The sequence below is a fragment of the Cyprinodon variegatus genome, unplaced genomic scaffold (genome assembly GCF_000732505.1).
Source record: "Cyprinodon variegatus isolate N-32 unplaced genomic scaffold, C_variegatus-1.0 Scaffold654, whole genome shotgun sequence".
In the NCBI taxonomy this organism is placed as follows: domain Eukaryota; kingdom Metazoa; phylum Chordata; class Actinopteri; order Cyprinodontiformes; family Cyprinodontidae; genus Cyprinodon; species Cyprinodon variegatus.
The window spans coordinates 332,033-351,460 of record NW_015151107.1 but is presented as its reverse complement, the minus strand read 5'-3'; the positions used below and the strand labels follow the sequence as shown (position 1 = coordinate 351,460).

The window sequence follows — 19,428 nt, the reverse complement described above, 5'->3', positions numbered from 1 at the left end:
TTATCATATATATTGATACATTTTACGCTTTATATATAAAGTTTCGTTTTGCCAGTTGTTTTCAAGTTATGTTTTAAAAGGTATAATTTTGACAAAGGATTTTATTTTTTAAGTATTTATATCTGCTTCCTGTGTGCTTTCAGGTAACTTGACGCAGCTTCCTCTCGCAGCAGCAGCAGCAGAGATGAAACAGAAGCGCATTGGTCTGTCTGCGGAAAACAGCTGAGCGCAACAAACATCCACTCACTGTTTGAACATCCAACTTCCAGAAAACTGTCTGATCCCCAACACATCAACACTCCTCCCCGCTGCACGCCCTCCCATCTCATCTCTAAATACTTCTTTTTCTCCTTCTTCTTTTTTTTTTTTCTAAAGAAAATTGTTCTCATTTACTCGCGCTGCTTCAGATTACCGGCAGGAAAAGGACCCGGACAGATAAACAGAAACATCCCCCAAACCAGACGGAGTGAAATGCAAGGCTGTCTGTTTCCTAGGCGGAGGGTGTCTAACGCAGAGCTGTAGTTTCTCTCCAAGAGGCGAGGAATGCAATTTGAGCATCAATGTTTCACTGGGGCAAGTGGAAGAAGAGGATGGGAGCCAACAGTTCTTCAAAGAGACCAGTGTTCGACGAGAAGGAAGATGGTAAGCGCTGGGAAAAGTCAAACCTTTCACTAAGCTGAAGCAGTTATTAAGCTTATCTGAGCCTGCAATGAACAACAATTACATTTTGAACTGAAACTAAGCTGCAGTTAAGTGTTAGAAATTTTGGAGTTAAGCTGTTGGACTTTTTTGGTGTCTTTATTCTGCTGAGTCCAGGTTTCCTTTCTGCTCTGCTTTCCTCCATTTCTATAACCCAGACTAGATCACTTTAACATGACTTTTTATCCTGTGATTGAATGACTTTTGGAAAACATGAAGTTTGAATGGATCCAAAATTTCCAACTAGAAAAGACACAAAGCAAAATGATATCTCAATGATCCCCCTTTTTAGAAATATTATTAGACATCTGAGATTCTCCATGTTTGACAGTTTTGAGTTTAAATAAAATGCATCTTACTCAGGAAAGTAACAATTATTTATGATGCAAAGATTCCTATGTTTTTAAGTTAGTGGCATCAGAGTCTATTACCAAATTTAACTCTTTATTCTAACAGAGGCCATGTCCTGAAAGTTCTTTGATGGGCGTTTGCAACATAATCTAACAGAAAATGATAGAATAACCTCTTTTATGCACCAAAGCGCATGTCCCAAACCTTTATTTGTTTCCTTTCCAACTTCTGAAAATGTATCAAAGCGTCTAAGACAAAATCGGAGGCATTTCTTGGTTCACATGCTGGCACTGATTTCTAGTTCTAGATTGAAGCACTTTCAGTGTATCGGTTAACAATGGCCAGATATAGTTTCATTACTTTTTTTTATGTTATTTTGTTTCATATCTCCTTTTCAAATCTTGTTCCATAATTAAATATTAAATAATAATAGCAACCAAAATCAGGAGACAAGCATCTTAACAGGCTATGAATGTTTAAGTGTGTGTTATTTGTTAATATTCAACACTTGTTTGTAGGCAAATAAATAAATAGATAAATAGGATATAATAGTTTTAAAAACAACAGTTGACCATCGGAACCAATCTGAGTAAAATTGTACAGCTCCCATCTATATTTCCTACTGAACCATGCCATCACGTTTTGCATAGCCATTGTTTTTTAATCATAAAAAAGTATCTATATCTACCAGAGTTACAGCAGTTCCTTAAAAAGTCTTTAAAGGCATTTAATTCTCCAATGTAAACTAAGGCCTCAATTGGTATTAAATGTCTTAAAACATTCTTTCATACATCTTAAAATTGTTACCACATCTTAAATAAGATTTTATTTTTGTTATCCATATCAAATATTAAAATAATTGACAATATTTTTTTGACATTTACCAAACGGCTCGCTGTAATCATTATTGGTTTTGACCCAACAGCAGAACCAATAAAAACAATGTTGCGGCATTACTTTGGGATGATGCGTCACTAACTTTTTATCTTGACAATGTGCGGAAGAATAAAGATGATGAAAATTGGCTATTCAGCCAAGAGTTTTCTGCTTGGCTAAAACCAGTACTAGGGAATGTACGTGAGGCATGGTGGATTTTGTGCAAGAAGTCATTCAAGCTTGGCATGATGGGAATCAAGGCAGTGGAGTCACATATGTGAAGCGTAAAACTCAAAGCATCAAAATCAAGTTACCGAGATGCAGCAGGTATTTCTCAGTTCTTTTCCACCCTTGTCTCTGCAATGCCTCCACAGCAATCTCTGACATCAACAACAGCGCCATTGCTGGCGCTTCACTAGACATGGATATACTTTAGTATATTCTGCTGTAAAACGAATCTTATAGGGCTACCTTGAGCTTCAAAGCCCCCCTGCTCACCCACGCTCTCTCCATTCATCTCCTGGTCACAATCTTCAATCACTGTAGCAGCAACGTCCACCTTTCCCTCTTTGGTTCTTTGAAAGATCGTGTTTATTTGGGGAAGTTTTTTCCGTTCTTCCAGCAGCTGTTCTTTGCTTTTTCTTTTCTGGAATCTGCTTAAGTTCATTATTTTGGTATACATCGTCGCTAACACATTGTACCTAATGGTTATGGTTTTAATCTACGTTCTGGATTACCCATAATTCCAAGTCGTAGTGTAAAACATGTTTGAAACATACATGAGTGTATTTTTTACCAACCGTCTAATGAACTATACACAGTTATTAACATAGTAATTAAAAGTACCACTGTCTGCTTTGCTATTGGTGTTATGTTTAAAAGGCTTACAATCATGTTAAAATCTGGCATGTGTTGGGGTATAAATAAGGTCCGGTCAGTCAATCTAGTATCAGGAATTTTTTGCATCATTACATCTGCAAAGAGACGTCCTAGTGTCCACAATTGCGTAAGGAGCCAACCAGGTACCAGTGACGGGGCCCCTAGGCAACTACAGTTTCTGCTTACCGATAATTACGCCATTCAGTTCTAGTAGCACCAAATCTCTGGGTATTGTATGGCGGTACTCCTACAATTAAAGCAGAGTTTCGTTTGTGTTGTAGTTTTTGAACAAAACTAAAACAAGACATTCTTTTACTTAGATTTAAAATAAACATTTCGGTAAATTTGAGACAACCAGATTTTTCTTGTGTTTATTGTGAAGTTTTTCTTAACTTTGTATTTGAAATGGCATTAAAAAGTCGTAAAAGGTCTCAAATTTAACTTGCCTTATGCTGTAGGAACCCTGTCTGCTAAATCTGCTGATTACGGTTGTTATCAAGACTCTATTTTCCTTATAAATCTTACACATTATGCAGTAATATTTGTGATTTATCTTGAAAGATAAACCATCCATGTAAAAGAAAGACTGTATTGGTCGCTGCAGCTCCCAGTATTTAATTGAAAAGTCATGGGCTGTAGTACGCAGATTTAATCAGATTTAGAAAAGCTTAGCACATTTGATTGATTAACTTGTATGTTTTCCATCAGATTAAAAAGATGAAACATTTTTTTGCACTGATCATGAAGAAAATTGAAGATCAGTCCTCAGAGGAGATTCTTAATTGTTATAGGTCATGAAAAGGCTAATCTGTACCTTTTAACCTAAAGTGTTGCCAGCGTATGTGAGGTAACCTTTGGCACGAGCACCCATAAAACTCCACATTACAGTATTTTCCAGATTAACTCCTAAAGCTGTGGCTGCGGAGCCTGTCATCACAGAGGCAAAAACCCCCCAGATAAATGAGGTCGTGTCGCAGCAGGGATCCGGTCATATATTTGTGTCTCTGCACCCTCATGCAAGGATAACCCAATTAGGTCTACAGCATTTCTGCCAGCGGTCTTGAAGGGAAATTGTCCAGCTCTATGGGTCAGGGTGCTGTCAAAGCGAGTAGATGTAGAGAGCAGAGAGGGAAGGAGTGGCCCTCCAGCATTAAGTGCTCTCCGCTGTGCAGCAGCTGATCAAAGCTAAAACCCCCATCTAGGATCTTATGGAAGGGATCTTTATGATGGATCTCCTTCTGGAAGATGAAATAAGACAAGCCTGAGGAAACCAGGGGTCAGGTTTATTTTCAAACTACTCAGCCCTCTATGTCTCCCATCAGGCTGGTGCCACTCATGTGTGCTGCTCTGCATTTGAACATGGGCTCCATTATTATCTTAATCACTGCTGTTGTTATAATCACTATCATTATGTATATAGATTAAGCTTGGATCTAATCCATGGTGCTAAAGTGCGTTTTGATGTAATAATGTGACGGAATGTGATCTACGGTGTGTTCAACAATGAAAACAGCCCTGCACTCAGCACATTGAGAGCAGCAGGTAGAATTTAATGTTTGTTGGAGTGTTAGAACCCTGCTTTCACCCTGCTCGCTGCTAAAAGAGCTGCGTAGAGCTGATAAGAGCTCAAGCGAACCATGCTGCATCACGCCACCGATGCCGACTCACCGACTCTAGATGTCATGTCTCTTAGAAACAGCATCCATCCCCGGCTTCTTGGAAAATAGTGTATGGCCTAGATTAGGCAGCAGCGTTATAGAGGAGGCGACCGGCTCAGGGAGCTCCAAATGTAATCGAGCGGTCAGGTTGATGTCTGGGCGCAGCTGCCTTACTGTAGGACTGCCTCTCTTTGGCTGATAAGTCTGATTAGCAGAGGAAAGGAAAGGCTGTGGCACTGAGGATCTTCGTGTTTCTTCGCTGCTGTCTGTCTCAGGCTTACTCAGACACATAGCACTGGGTGGCAAATAGATCCAGGGGTTAGATTAAACAGAGGTTAGACTCTAGATAATGGGTTACATCTAATTGGAGAGATCTTTAGATTGGATCTGAAACCATGGAACTCCAAGTTAATTCTTTTTAGAAAATTTGCTCTCAGAAAACCATCCATCCATCTATCCATCCATCCATCCATGCATGAATGGATTCCTAACATGAAAAGAACATGCAAATATGTTGAAATCCTACTTTAAAGTTGAACAGAAGCGGAGGATGTAACTGATAAATCAAAATTTTGCCAATTGAACAGAAGGAACGAGGAAACATCTTTTCCATCCACTAAGACACAAATTTTGAGCATTTGCTCGTTTTGCAAAAAAATTCTATTGGGTATTCCGGCTAAAACAGACTGAAAAGCGCCATCTACAGGTACGTCCAGCGGTGCAGCCATGTCGGTTTTGCTTCAGCTTGCCGCTTCTTGTTGACGTCATAATTGTCACTGCATTTCTTTGGTCGAGAACATATCATTTTTGAGGCTTCTGGTATGACGTATGTTTTGGGTAGTTTGTGAATTCAAAGATGTTGCGACAATTCATCTTGCCTGCAAGGTAAAAGAAACATTTCCTTTAAGGAATTCACTGGATTGCTGATAGACCTGCTGCCATCTTGGTACTCCCCGCTTTCAGGGAGTTGCAGCATAAAAATGCATGTAATGTAATGTAATCACCATAACAATGTAATAAATACATGTATATCACATCTACAAAATTAATTTAGCACTTTTTGCCCATCATCAGATAGGGTATGTGTGTGTAATATTCTTAATATCTGAATAAAGTGTTAATATGTTCAATTAACACCCTAATTTGTTGTGATGGATTGAATTAATATTTTATATTGCATGATTTATAGACTTCATGGACTTCATGCTGAATATGCAATGTGAGATGCTTTTTTTTAAACAAAAATCACAGCAATCTACTGATTGTTTGAAACAGCAAGTGTGACAAAGTGATGAATTTATCTTTATTTTTAAAAGTCTTTTGTCTCCCTGAAACTATGAAAATCATTGTGGTTCCATTCTGACCAGTCTAAATAGGGAGTACCAATATGGCGGCCGGTGACTTCACAGCACTGTGTACTACGAACGGACTTTCAGCAATCCAGTGAATAAATAGAGATAAAGTAGAGAAAATAATGAGTGTAACCTTCATCATTACGTCACTTCTAGAGGAAGATTAAGCAATATTAGCTTCCAAAATCTTCCCTCCAAAGATGGCAGCAAAAATCAGGGAGTGTTTAGACTATTATACTAATTATTTCAACAGTTTGGACTTTTGAAATCAGCATAGGCCTTAAATAAACACGTATAAGTCTGTCTCTAGTAGGAGGTAATAGGATGAATTGTCCCTCATTTGGTGATGGACAGATGGGTTGTGTTGTTCAGTTTATCTGTTATCCTCTTTACCTCTGATTACAGACGGACCAAAGAAATCTACTTTTCTTTTGCTTTTTTTTTTTTAATAGCTCATGTGATGTGAATATGCTGCAGGTATCAGGAGGCTGAAGATTTGTTAAATGTCGGCTGTAAATTAAAAGTAACTTGTTATTGTTTTTGATCCAGAGAAATTGAAATGCATGCTTGATGCTGGTATTTCTGTGGTCTGTTTCCTATTATCTCCCTGTATCCATTTGATCATTCGTGTTAAGCCAAAAGCAAATTTGCACTTCTATGGACAGTAAACTTCTCTTGTGTGTGTGTAGGCGTTTGATCGTGTGAGTGCCTGCATGTCGGAATTTGTGCCTTTCTGCTTTTCTAATCAGCGATAAATGTCTGAGGCACTGAAAGCAGATTTGGTTGAGGATAAAGATAGAGCCAGAGATGGATGTCTGATTGCTGCTGCTGATATCTAAGGCACTCCCTTTCTTTTATCTCCGTCACAGACCCTCATTTTCAGACAAATTCTTTATTCCCCACAGCTTCCTGTCTGTCTTTAGCGACGAAGCTGCTGCTCTATTATAACACAGGATAGAGAAATTTAATTGTTCCTGTATTTTATTAGTTGTAGTTCAAAATGCCCTAGCTATTTTTTAATTGGCTTTTATTTAAAGCTTTATTTAAACTGATATATTGACTTAAGGTCAGTTTTTAAGCAGATTGGTATTGTGGCTATGTAGTTGATCCAACAACATTATCGTCAGCTGACTTTATCCATTTAATGCTGCTGCTGAATTCAGAGGAGCAAACTCATGTTGACTTTTTAAAATCTTTGCTACACATCCTGGAACCCACAGACATATAAACAACAAAAACAAAAAAACTTTCCAGCTTCTAATAAATTAAAGTGCTCATTATTGTTTTCCTTAAGGTTTTTCTTTTAATTTGTTTAAGGACACAGAAATACTATATAATGAATACATATAAATGTAAACACTTTTACTATTAAAGCCCTTTAGTACAACATAGTATATATCTTTTCTTGCTTTTAATGCTGCCTTGTTGGTGTCTAGTCTGTTTGGATAGACTGACTTGCTACAAGACTCATGCAGTTTAGTTTTTTTCTACTGCCTGACTGCACCTGCTGTTCCTGCTGACAGGACACATTTGAACTTGTCACAACAATGGCACTGTTCTCCTGGAACAATGTTTTATAAGTAAGTTAACAAAGAGCCTTTTTCTGTGGTGGTTTACTCCTTTTTCTCCATTGTTGTCCGTTTTTCCTTCCCGATCAAAGCTCTTCCACCATGTCTTATGTCTTCCAATAAAAGCTTTGCCTATAGCCACATGTGCAGGCTTTGTCCACCTCTCCTGGCTTATGTAACCCGGTTTGCTTCAGGCGGTGACAGATGGAGCAGCAAAGGGGTCATTAAAGAGATGAGTTCAGCCTGATACAGGTGATAGTTGGAGGAAAGGTCGCTGCCGCTTGTTGAGGTGTGTGCATTGAGGAAGAATTAGGACAAAGTGAATATGTTTCACCTTCTGCTGTCTTGGGCTCTGCATTTACCATCGACTTTCTGATGGTGATAAAAGAATTGGAAACAAGATGCTTGAAATACAATAACAAACAAAACTTTGCAGCAGCCCCACAGCTGCATTCAGTTTGCCTATTTGACATACAGTTGATGAAGAGACATATCGCCTTTTTCAGTTTGGCTCCAGCAGCCTGTGATGCCGAGCTGGTTCGTGACAGGGAGGAGCGAAGCACTACTTTCACTCAGCCTGCTCCTGTGGGGAAACCTGAATGAGACTGTAAGTACATCTTCACTGCGCTCAGGCACAGGAATCCCCGCAGCAGATGAGGAGGATCGCAGATTACAAAGCCAGCCTGAGCTGCACGACAGGCTGGCTGATGGGAATGCTCAGTCATTTGGAATACAGTTCATAAGGATGTGAATAAGGAGGCCCGTGTGCACTTGAAAAAAAAAAAAAAAACAGGGATCCTCCATTTTAACAGCCCACTAAGACATCATTTCCCATAGAAACCAATTAAAAGCTCTTAGCCGATAACCTCAATGCCTCTGTGTTGCTTCTGCAAAATTTCCCAGAGTGATTGAAAATAGGGTTCTTACTTTTTCCCTTTTTCTTTTTTAATGAAGAGTTAATCTCCGGTAACTAAACTCCTGCTGTTGCTGCTGCGTCTCTTGAGTTTTTAATTTCTTCCCACAGACACAGTCCACAAAGACAACAAGAGGGGATTTTAACTAAGACCAAGAAATTGTGCATCCTTATATCAACAAAGGGCAGATGGAAACAGCACCTGTCCAAAGCAGTATTCATCTATTCTGGCCTGAAGAAGGCAAAGCTAAAAACCTATTAAGACTTAACTGTCAGGCCCCTTCATTCTCCAAACATATGAACTGCCTTTATATAAGTTTCCTTATGAACAGATATAGTACTGCTTTATAAATCATTGTTTCTTGAATAGTTCCTCATTTAGTCACATAAATAGAAAAAAACCAAAGAAAAAAGGGTTGTTTGTCAAGTGGAAGGAAAAGGATTAATGGTTTTCAATATGTTTAAATTATGAACTTACAAAAATTAAGCCAGGCGTTTAGATGCAACCCTCTTATACCACTAGAGAAAATCCAGTGCAATCAATTGTCACATCATTACTAAACAGGCTGCACACGGTTGTAATTAGTTCTCCATATAAAGAGCTCTTCTGTAAAGGCCTCTGAGTTTGGTTAGAGAACTTTATTGAATAAAAAGTGTCATAAAGACAGAGGACCAGAAGCTAGGTTATAAATCATCCTGAACTTTTCTCAGCTGTGTTTAATCCATCATCTGAAAATGGAATATGTATGGACCAGCTTCAAACCTTCCAAGGCAGCATCGCTCACTGCAACTCGCAGACTGGGCAAAGAGAGAAGGTATCTGTGGAGTCCCTTAGAGGCCTCTCTGGACGAGCTGCAGAGATTCATAGCTAAGGTGGGAGAAGCTGACGGTCCACACACTGGGTCAGCAAAGGCAGGGCTAGAGTAGATATTGGGCCCCCTTGTAGCCTGAAGTCTAAAGCTGGGCATACAGTACACTGTGCGATATTTTCAATTGTTGCATGCAGCTAAAGCTTCAAACTGTATGATGAAGCAGCAGGGTTTAAAAGTTCACAGCTCACGATGCATGTTCTTACACTGTGTTCCCCTACGCTTGATGCAACCTTATGATGGCCGATTGAATTCCAAATAGGTTTGATTTTCTCCCAACCTTACGATTCCTGATTGGGAAGTGGTCGTGAGAGGCTGATCACCCCTCGTTATTCCCTGTATACTACACAACGCACAATCAGGCTGAAAGTCGGCTCGATTGAAAAATTCTCGCATGACTGGTGAATCGACCCAAAAAGGGCAAAAAGTCGTACAGTGCATGCCCTGTTCAAGAATTAGCTCAGCAAATTTTTTTGTTAAAGTAACTGTTCCTTATTTACTTATTTCTGAAAAATCATTTTGGTTCATTTGATGAAGGAAATTATAAGATAATAAACTTAAACTGTTAATTAATAGTTAAAGGTTGGAATACATAACAGAAAAAAAATTACATTAAAATAATTTTGTCCTAACCATGGTTTATATGGTGAGAAGATTAATGACTTGTTCATCTATAGCACTTTATTTTGCTTCTGTTTTCAAGATATTGATATTTAAATTATTTAAATATTTAAACATAAATAGATTGTTTATAAATAAATAAAAAAGCAGCAACACAGCTTATGTTTTTCTCCAGGATGGTGTCACTGCCAAACAGGAACATAGTAGATGAAGCTATTATGAAAAAAAAGCAGAGAAAATAATGTTAAAAGATTGAACAAACAAATCCTGCAGAGTGGGAGAATAGAGATAGAATGATGAAAAAGGGTCCCTATATCCTCCAGCAGTCTAAGCCTATAGTAGCATAACTATAGAGTTATGTTGGTGAAAATCTCAGTCATCCAGGTCATAGTCATTCCTAATCCAGGAGGCTTTCTCAATTCAAAATTTCTGAAGTAGTGTTTGAGTTCCAGACTTATCTCTATAGGTCCAAAAGAGTTATATTTTTAACTTATTTCGAGCTATAAAGATAGCTCAGGATAACCTAAGCCCCTCTAACTATAAGGTTTATCAGGGGGAAAGTTTTAAGCCTACCCTTAAAAGTAGACAGCTTTTTTAGTCTGCCTCACGGAATAAAACTGTTAGTTGGTTCCACAGGAGAGTAGCCTGATAACTAAAAGATCTGCTCCCCATTGTACTTTTAGAAATTTTTGTGCTTAGCATGTACTAAAGTTTATTTAAAGTTAAGAAACCGTTCTCATGCCTCTGGACCCCCTGACATAGCCTCATCCCCCTCTGGCCCCATGTACACAAAAAGTCTAGAGATATTCAAAATATAGCTTTCTGGCCTGTAAGTACTGTGAGCACATCATCCCCACTGTGAAACATTGTGGCGCCAGCATTGTGCTGTAGGGAGGCTGTTCTTCAGTATATGGAAGCTAGTCAGAGCAGATGCGAATATGGCTGGAGCTAAATTTAGGATAATGTTTGAGAAATTCATTCATTTATGTTAAGCCTCCTGCAGGATTAGGGTTTACAGTATACAACCAGAGCTTCTATGGAATGGTTTAGATCAAAGCAGATTGATGTGCTAGAAAGGCCTAGTCAAAGTACAGACTGAAGTCTGATTGAGGATTTGTGTAAGAGCAAATTAAAGTTCACTGCTCTCCATCTACTGTGGCTAAGCTTGGGCTTTTTTCTAGAACAAAGACTTGGAGTCCAGTCTTTAAATGAGTGCAGCTGGTGGAGATAACAGACCAATTTAAACTTATGTCATTATTGATTTCACATTAATGTTATAATCTGTGAATCACATCGTAAAACCAAAGCAGATGGCCATTCTACAACCAACAAACACAACTCTTTGAAAATAGCGTTGCTTGTCTCTATCAGACTGAATCAGTGCAGACAACTCACTGGAGGTGGGAGGGTTGTTTTAAAGCACAGTCTGATACGTGAGCTTTTGTGTCTGATTCACAACCTAGTTAGCTGCTTTGACACAGCTTGACTCAGCACTTCCCTCTGCTGTGATGTGATTTGTATTCATCTTCATGTTCTGCAGTCAGAGCTGAGAGTATAAGTAACAGATTTAGAGCTGCTCTCATGCTCAAGTTCTCCAACTGCACATAACAAAGATTACAGATACAATAGCTCTGAAATAGGCCAGCAATTGTTTTCTGTGCGACTGCGAGTGGACATGACAGGAATGTCAGCCACTTTGATGCAAGAATACCACCCACCCATTGTTGGAAGACCTGATGTGATGCTCTGAGATCTATTGTGCTGCCAGAGGGTTTGTCACACTGGCTATATTTACATGTACATGGTAATCTGAGAAATCAGGTCGACATTGGCCAGGAGTTAGACATCATGGTTGTATTTTTCCAACCAAAGACTTTAGATCTAATTAATGTCAATACTAAGATGCTGTACTGTGCATAATCATCGTCACTGTCATTTAGCTGTACACAGGCGCTCTTTTCCTGATTACAGTCTTTCATATGTGCTCTCAATAAAGCTCACCTTTTGTAAATAGGTTTCTAAGACTTTGTCACATTCTTTAATCCAAAGTACGCAAGTTTTACCCTCTTTCATTTCTTTTAAACCAGAATAACTTGTACAAATCTTCTTTAACCTCCTTAATGTCAGATTAAGATTTCCCTGAAGTGTCCACAGCCTCATTGCCCATATGAATGTGACGGGATCTCAGCAGAATTTTAAAATCTCATTTAGATGTGAAGGAAATCCTGATTCTTCTAAGATCTTTATTTTCCCCTAAACATTTTTCTGCGGAAGTTTCCTTACCTCAGCCATCTGTTTAAGTCTTTGTTTTTAGGGAACTAATTCATGAAATCTAAAATCTATACATTTTCCTGTATTGCTATAAGCTAATCATGTTGAGCTTTTGGTTCTTCCACATGTCCCTTAGATGCAGCCCTAAATTTAATGTATTTTACTTCCAACAAGTTTGTCAGAGACCTTGTGCAATTTGGAGGTGGGGGTGCTTCTCTTCAGCTGGAGGGTTTTCTAGTGCTGTAGTGCTCGAAAGAGTGTTGTACCTCACTGGAGGCTGTAAATAAACAAGTCTGTGATCTGAAGAACTTTGGAAAAACTAAAGACTAGATATACTACAGAAATGAAGAAAGATCTAATTTCAAATTAAAAAGAGGCTTAATAAATATGCTACATTAGCTTTTTTTGTTGTAGCTTTTTTAACCCGTCTGCTTTGTAAATTTTGTTTTGTTCACGTACAAGGAATCTTTATTGTAATGATGAAGCCATCATGGAATATCGTTGACATCCGGGTCAGGATGGAACATGTAGGGCAGAAACAGAACTTATGACCATAGAAAAAATTGCATATTTAGAGGACTCACTGGAGGAAAAAATATTTGATATTAAACACCCTTAAACTTAAACGAAATAAATAGAAACACACGTAGAAGATAAAAACATCCATGGAAGAAATATCTGTACATTGAAATGTGGCATGTAGTGTTTACTATAGAGCTTCCTGTGCTGAAACAGTCTATGATATGGGTTTGTTGATCTATTTGGTTGTCAACTCGGGTCTTTATTTGAGCATTTGAGAAACATTTGTCACCGCCAAGGCAGCAAGATGTGAGATTTTGTACCAATAGTGTGTTGCAGCAACCTTGTGTGGATCACTGCCATCCAGTAGAATCATGATGACGTTTTACCTTTTTATGGAGGCCAGTAGAGCGATTTACATTCTTTGATGACAAAGCCTTGTGATTTTAGTTTGCCCACCATGGAAAAGGTAGCACTGGTGCTACAATGGCAACCCAGGAGGCGGATATACAGCCTCCAGGATAATGAACTTCCATGATCTCTATGAGAAAGATATATACTCTTCAAACCATCTGAAAATGTTCAATCACGTACTTTTGGAAGCTTCCTGCATTCTTGATGCGTCCTTGAAGACTTTTCCAAGAATCTGCAAAGATCAACCATACTCTAACAATTTCAAAAGGGATAGGCCTTTTTAAAGTCATAACCATCAGCCAAAACCAACCTTATGGCCTTAGACACAGATCCTGTTGGTCATTCTTGGAGTATTCCACCCTGAAGGGCCAATAAAAGCCATCAATATCAAATCTGACAGAAACTCCTCCCTCCCAGCTGCCCCTTTATTTATATTTTCCCCTGGGGTGGGGGGTGAAGTCTGTATGCAAACAAGCCTGCTTCTATTCGGGAAATAGGCACATAAACACATCCCCCCTCTGGTGCTTACAGGTGTTGAAAGAGATGTGTGAAATTCATTTTCCAGTCAGAAAGCAGCGGAAAGAAAAAGTATGCGGAGAGGGAAAAAAATCTAGCTGATGTATCATGTGAATGAGCACCTGACTGAGGAACAGAGCAAACACCTCTGTCCTAAATACCTGCAAGAACAAACAGAAGTCAGGTGTATCTGGGCCAGAACATGATGTGTCCTGTGCTTTTCTCCAAGCAGAACGGCTAGAGGGGAAAGAACTAGGCCACAGTGTCCTTTTTGTTCTTACCTTAAATGTACACTTGAATTCAGCACCATGCATGTTGAGCTTCAGCAGTAGTTTTTTTTGACATTTTGGAAATGAGACATCTCCCTTGATATATCAGAACAAACTTTTTTTTTTCCTTTTCTGGCTTTTCATTTGATGCCTGCATTATACTGTGCCTGTTAGGTTTGCTTTCTCTATTAAAAATGCACACATCCAAGACACCTTTATCAATTCAACAGTTCAGGAATTCACCAGTTTAGCATGAAATGCATCTTAGCTTCTTTATATTTGGTAGCGTGGGTGCATTTTTTTTACCTCTCGTGTGTATTTATTTATTTATTTATTTCATTTTTGGCTCAAAATAAAGAGTGCTATTTCCTGACAGGTCTGGTGTGGCCTCACTATATTGCTTTTCTCATGAAGCAAATTTGTTACTGCCTCTGATGCATTCCCTTCCCACCTCACACTGTGCTTTAAATAGCCGCCTAATGTGTCCCTCTGCAACCAGTCGAAAGGTTAGTATGGCATTTTAACCCTGGAGCATGGTCTATTACTTTAGGATGGGTCACAGCTCAGTGGTTTGTAAAACCAGGTTCCACAGAAAATACTTCAAGATGTAGATGTGTCGGTCTTGTATAGTGTTTAGGTTTAAATCTTCAAACACTTAAACTTTGTGAAAATACAGCATTTTCCTACTGTTGACAGACCTGATTATTTTACTTTACAAAAATACACAAATTAGCAAATTCTTCCAAAATTTAGACCATAAATTTCTATAAAAAAATTACTCTTAAAACCTCAGTTTTAGATGATGAATATTTAAGTAAAAGTTAAACCAGAAGAGGTCCTCTTCTCGATAAGGGCGCATTTCCATTATTTGTTGGGTACTGGGATCGGTCTGATGCCTGGGTTAAGGTGAGAAAATCCACCCGTTCTGTTGGCATGGTTTTAAATTTAGCATGAACCAAAGGTAATGCAGTTGGAGCAAAATGTTTTGGCAGCAGTATTCCTCCAGAAAGAAGAAGAAAGTCAGTTTCATGAAGTTATTGTCTCTTGGGTGTTTAAATGTATGTGTCAACCTGCACCTTTTTATTATGGCATGTAATCCAATGAGATAATCTCAAACTGTTTTCTGCTCAGGATTTCAGCTCTTAATTTGTTTGCCTTCATACTCTGGCCTACGTAAAAAAAAAAAAAAAAAAAAAAAAAAAAAAAACATTCCTAAGGTTTCATGTAAAAGCAGCATGTAAAAAGAGTCTTGTCAGCTGCTTGTACAATATCCTTTAGACAGATAATTGGAGTTTGTCCTTTGTATGAGTTTTGTGTTTGGCCATTTGAATCACAATGAGACTACTTGTTGACTTCCTTTGGAATAAGTTCCAATACAGAGTTGTAGGCCTTTATGTATGGGAGCTTAAGAAGCGATCCTCTGTTCAGTGATGGCTTTTTTCTTTTAAAAAAGATGGCTTTCCTCACCTCTCTTTTAAGCCATCTCTCTGTCCAAGACCTGAACATGTTTGTCATTAAAGGTGTGTACTTTGTTCTTAGCTGCAAGTTTACAGCTGAATCCTGCAAGGGCTGCTGGCTTTTCTGTGTTTATGTAGATGCAGTTTACTTTCTCTGATGTAGGAGCCAGAGTTTATTTTACCCTGAGACCTGAAACAGCAGTCAGGTGGTCATATTTACTCTCTACAAATTACTTTGGATTGTGGCAGCTTTTCTATCAACCAACCTATCAACCCTGTAGAGATGTTAATCAAACGCAATGAAAACTGACTCAAGATTCTTTGTTATCATTATAATACCATATTGGCTCCCAGTTTAGAATATACACATAAAACACAGATATAAAAATCCTGTAGAAAAATTAGATAATCTCTTTGTAAAAAAAAAACAAACAAACCTTCTTCAAGACATCATCAGAAAAAACAGAAATGTGGTATGTAATTTGTACATACAACACTTTACATTGTACTGATGGTCTATTTCATTGTCAGCTCAAATTAACCGAAATTAATACATACTAATGGAAAACCTTTTCCAGTTCATTAAGCTGCTGAAAAGTACATTACACTTTGTAAATCATGGGAAACTCCACCGTTATATAGTACATCACCTCATGGTGCAAGATAGTCAAAAAAATAACCAAGAAGCACATGAAAAGCTCAAAAAAAGGACCATGTAATTTCCAAAAAGATTGTAGAAAAGTAACCAGTAAGCATTAGGTGTTCCTGTGCTTGTGGAAAGTATGGGTTGCAATATATATATATATATATATATATATATATATATATATATATATATATATATATATATTTTTCCTTTGTATATAAAGGAGATAGTATTATATCTACTCTGAGAGGCTTTACAGTTCAATTTTCCTTTTAATTGTGTCCAACTTCTGTATTCAGGACCAAAAAAAATGCTTTGAAGACTGGCTAATCTATAATAAAGACGCTTTCAATAAATTAGAATGTTATGTAAAAATAGTTTATTTCAGTTTATTCACAAAGTAAAACACATTATCTAGAATTATTATCTGTTCAGTGATGCTTTGAAACCTTGCTATATTAATTGTAATGTTTCTGTTTTTGCATAGAGAGTAAATAATACTAGAATATGCCATCAGACCAATAAAAAAAACCCAAAGATTCCTTATTCATAAATGTGGGCTTAGTGAAGACTGGTCTATTTCCTATTTAGAGTTTATTCTTTAAAGGAACCTCTAATCTTACGAATGAGCCTTATTGGACTGTAAATTACACCGTGACATGTTATAGCAGAAAGAAAAAGAACTTTTCTAAAGCCAATTAATTCCCGAAGTGTGCCTTTCAACCTCTTCCTTCTACCTTTTGCAGTTTTGGCATCATCTGTCAAATCAGATGCAGGGAGTTATGTTCTGCTACCTTTTGGAGAGAAACTGCATCCCATTTGACTGTCGTTTAGATCTCATTTATAGCTTTATAAATCACTCCTCATGTTTTATTTAAATGTGGTTCTTACCCAACAAGAAACACTCTAAGGGAAAATCTCAGGATGCAAATGCTGCAGGGCTAGTTGCTATTATACCGTGTCCTTACCTGCGGGGGACTTATCTTCTCACTACACCTCTTTATCTCATTTTAAAACCCTGTTAGTGGTTTATAAAACCGTATCTGTTTTGATCAAACAATATAAGTAACTATAATAAACCTTTAGAGGTCAGACTGGGCTGTCCGTTACCTCTGACTTAGACGATCCATGTTGGTAGCAATAATATCAAGCATATTCCAGCATTGTGTTTCATTAATGAGCTAAGATATGATGAATACACAATGTGCAGATTCAGGCCCAGGAGTTGTGAATCACAGTGACTTAATTATGCCAATACTGGGACCTGATGATGTGGCAAAACTGTATCACAGCAGAGTGATCTTCCTTCACACACACATACACAAAGGAACCCATTGCTATGGTAACGTCAGAAGTTTTCACACGGTCCAGATGATGTTTTCTTTGTGACAGTGCCGTGCATGCGAGAGTCCCCACGCTGCAGTGCAGGATTGTCCTCTGAAGTGTTCTCGTCTTGCTGCCTCTTCATCTTGACAATCTTGAGATGTATGATTCAGGCCCCTGTGGTGATTTCCCTCCGTGCAGAGGTCCAATTTCACATTTCTCAGCAGCTTGGCTCTCTGTTTGTGATGATTGATTACCATCACATCTCACCGTTTCAGGATGCCATCCATGCTTACATGGCTGGATGTGTTGCGTGATGGAAAATGGATGGGTGAGGGTAAAAATTGAATTCTGATCAATGATCACTTTGAGGATATTCTGTGTTTGATAGAAACAACATCTTTGTTAGTATTGCTTGTTGTTTTTGTGTGTGTAGGACAGTTGATTCTGCGTTTTGTCTTGTGGGAAAAACAGCCTTACAACATCTGACTGCAGGCACATTTTATGCTCCTGCATAAAGGTAACAGAAAATACCAGTCAGTAATAGGCACATTTTAGGGCCTGCTTAACCATCAACAAAGCTATTTTCAATAGTAATGTTTTATTCAACATGAGAGCTGCTAAATATCTGCTTATTCAGTTATTAAGTCCCACTACTCTCTAACAACGCTTAGGTGCACTGTATACCTTTTTTTTTTTAACAACAAACAATAATTGAACTATCATATAATATGCTTAAAATACACATATTAAGTACAGGAGAAACTTCATACCTTCTCTTATGGAATCCAAAATAAAGAGACTGTCTGGTCTGAAAACAATGTGGAATGATCTATTTAAATTATCTGTTTAATTAACAAACTGAATCCCAAAATTACAATCTATGAGCTTAGTATTGTTAACATTACAAATAATAGTTGACAATTACAGTCATAAAAACACACTAAATGCAAATAAAATCAGAATTTCAAAACTGGAAGCTACAGTACATGCTGTTTTGCAGTAAATCTTTTGTCTTTTCAAAATAAAAGCTGCTGGTGCCCATTTAATTATTTAATGGAAAGCACAACAGTGCACTACTACAAATGTAATAAAAAAAATAAACAATGCATATTAGTTGGAGATTAGTGGCTGGTTTTGGTATCAACTCTGTTTTTATTAATTTGCCAGTTAGATGGATGCAAACAATTTCAATTTAGTGTAAAACAAATACATATTGATTAACAGTAGAGCTAAAGATTTAGTGTGTATATTGACTTTTAGAAAGCTAGATTACAAAAATATCATGTCTTATTATTCACTGGTTCTGCTTATTATATTTGTTATAATAAACATTGCAGTTTAAGCATAGCAAAAGACTGCTTGGATATAAAAAAAAAAAAACATATGTTAGTTTGAATATCATTGCTTAAGATGTTAGATGTAAAAATAAAAGCAGACGCAAACCCTTTCAGAGGCTCCTCAGTGGGCTCCACCTTAGTTGTAGAAATTTGGAATTTACTGATACATACTGATACAGTGGGATGTATTAGAATCCTAGGTTGTATTGTGTATTTTAAAAGGAATAACATGGTTAAAAATTTAGCTTTTTCAGCGTATGTGTTATTAATTATCATTATCTACAATATTAGAAGAATTTGACAGGGATTGAGTGTTGCATTTCTACTTTATATGACATAAGGGACTCTGTTTCTTACAAAACCAGTTGGTGTTTCCCTTCACAGAAACCTGCTGCCAAATAACAGTCAGTTCTACTATTTTCTAATTGATCTTTTCTAGTTTTTTTTTTTATCTTTTCTTCCCTTTGAGGTATAGTGGAGGATGTTCTTTTTGCGGGTGGATCATCATAAAACGTGGTCCTCCTAATTGTCAGTCATCATGGTGACATGTTTACGTAAAGCTGGGCATACACTGTACGATTCTTTTCCCTTTCTTGGCCGATTTTCCAGTTGTGCGAGAATTTTTTCTATTGGGCCGAATTTCAGCCTCGTCGTGCGTCCTGCGTCGTTTAGTGTACAGGGGTTAATGAGGGGCGAATATCCTCTCATGAGCACCTCCCAATCAGGAATTGTAAGGTCGGGAGAAAATCAAACATGTTTGAAATTCAGTCGGCCATCGTGAGGTGTTGGTGGAAAAATCCTGCTGTTGAAGCAGAGGTGCGAGCATCCGTGATCAGATTTACCAGAACCTCCAGCAGATTGACAAGCCTGACCAGCACCATCTCTCG

The 19,428-nt window shown here is 37.9% G+C and overlaps 1 protein-coding gene across 1 annotated transcript in view; it reads left to right on the top strand.

The window, feature by feature from the left end:
* Positions 1-154: 154 nt before the first annotated feature.
* stk32c (serine/threonine kinase 32C) overlaps positions 155-19,428 on the top strand; it is a 117,303-nt gene continuing 98,029 nt past the window's right edge. The window contains exon 1 of the mRNA XM_015393709.1: positions 155-642. Coding sequence (XP_015249195.1) covers positions 561-642 — 82 coding nt within the window. The 5' untranslated portion in view covers positions 155-560. The remainder of the gene's footprint in view (positions 643-19,428) is intronic.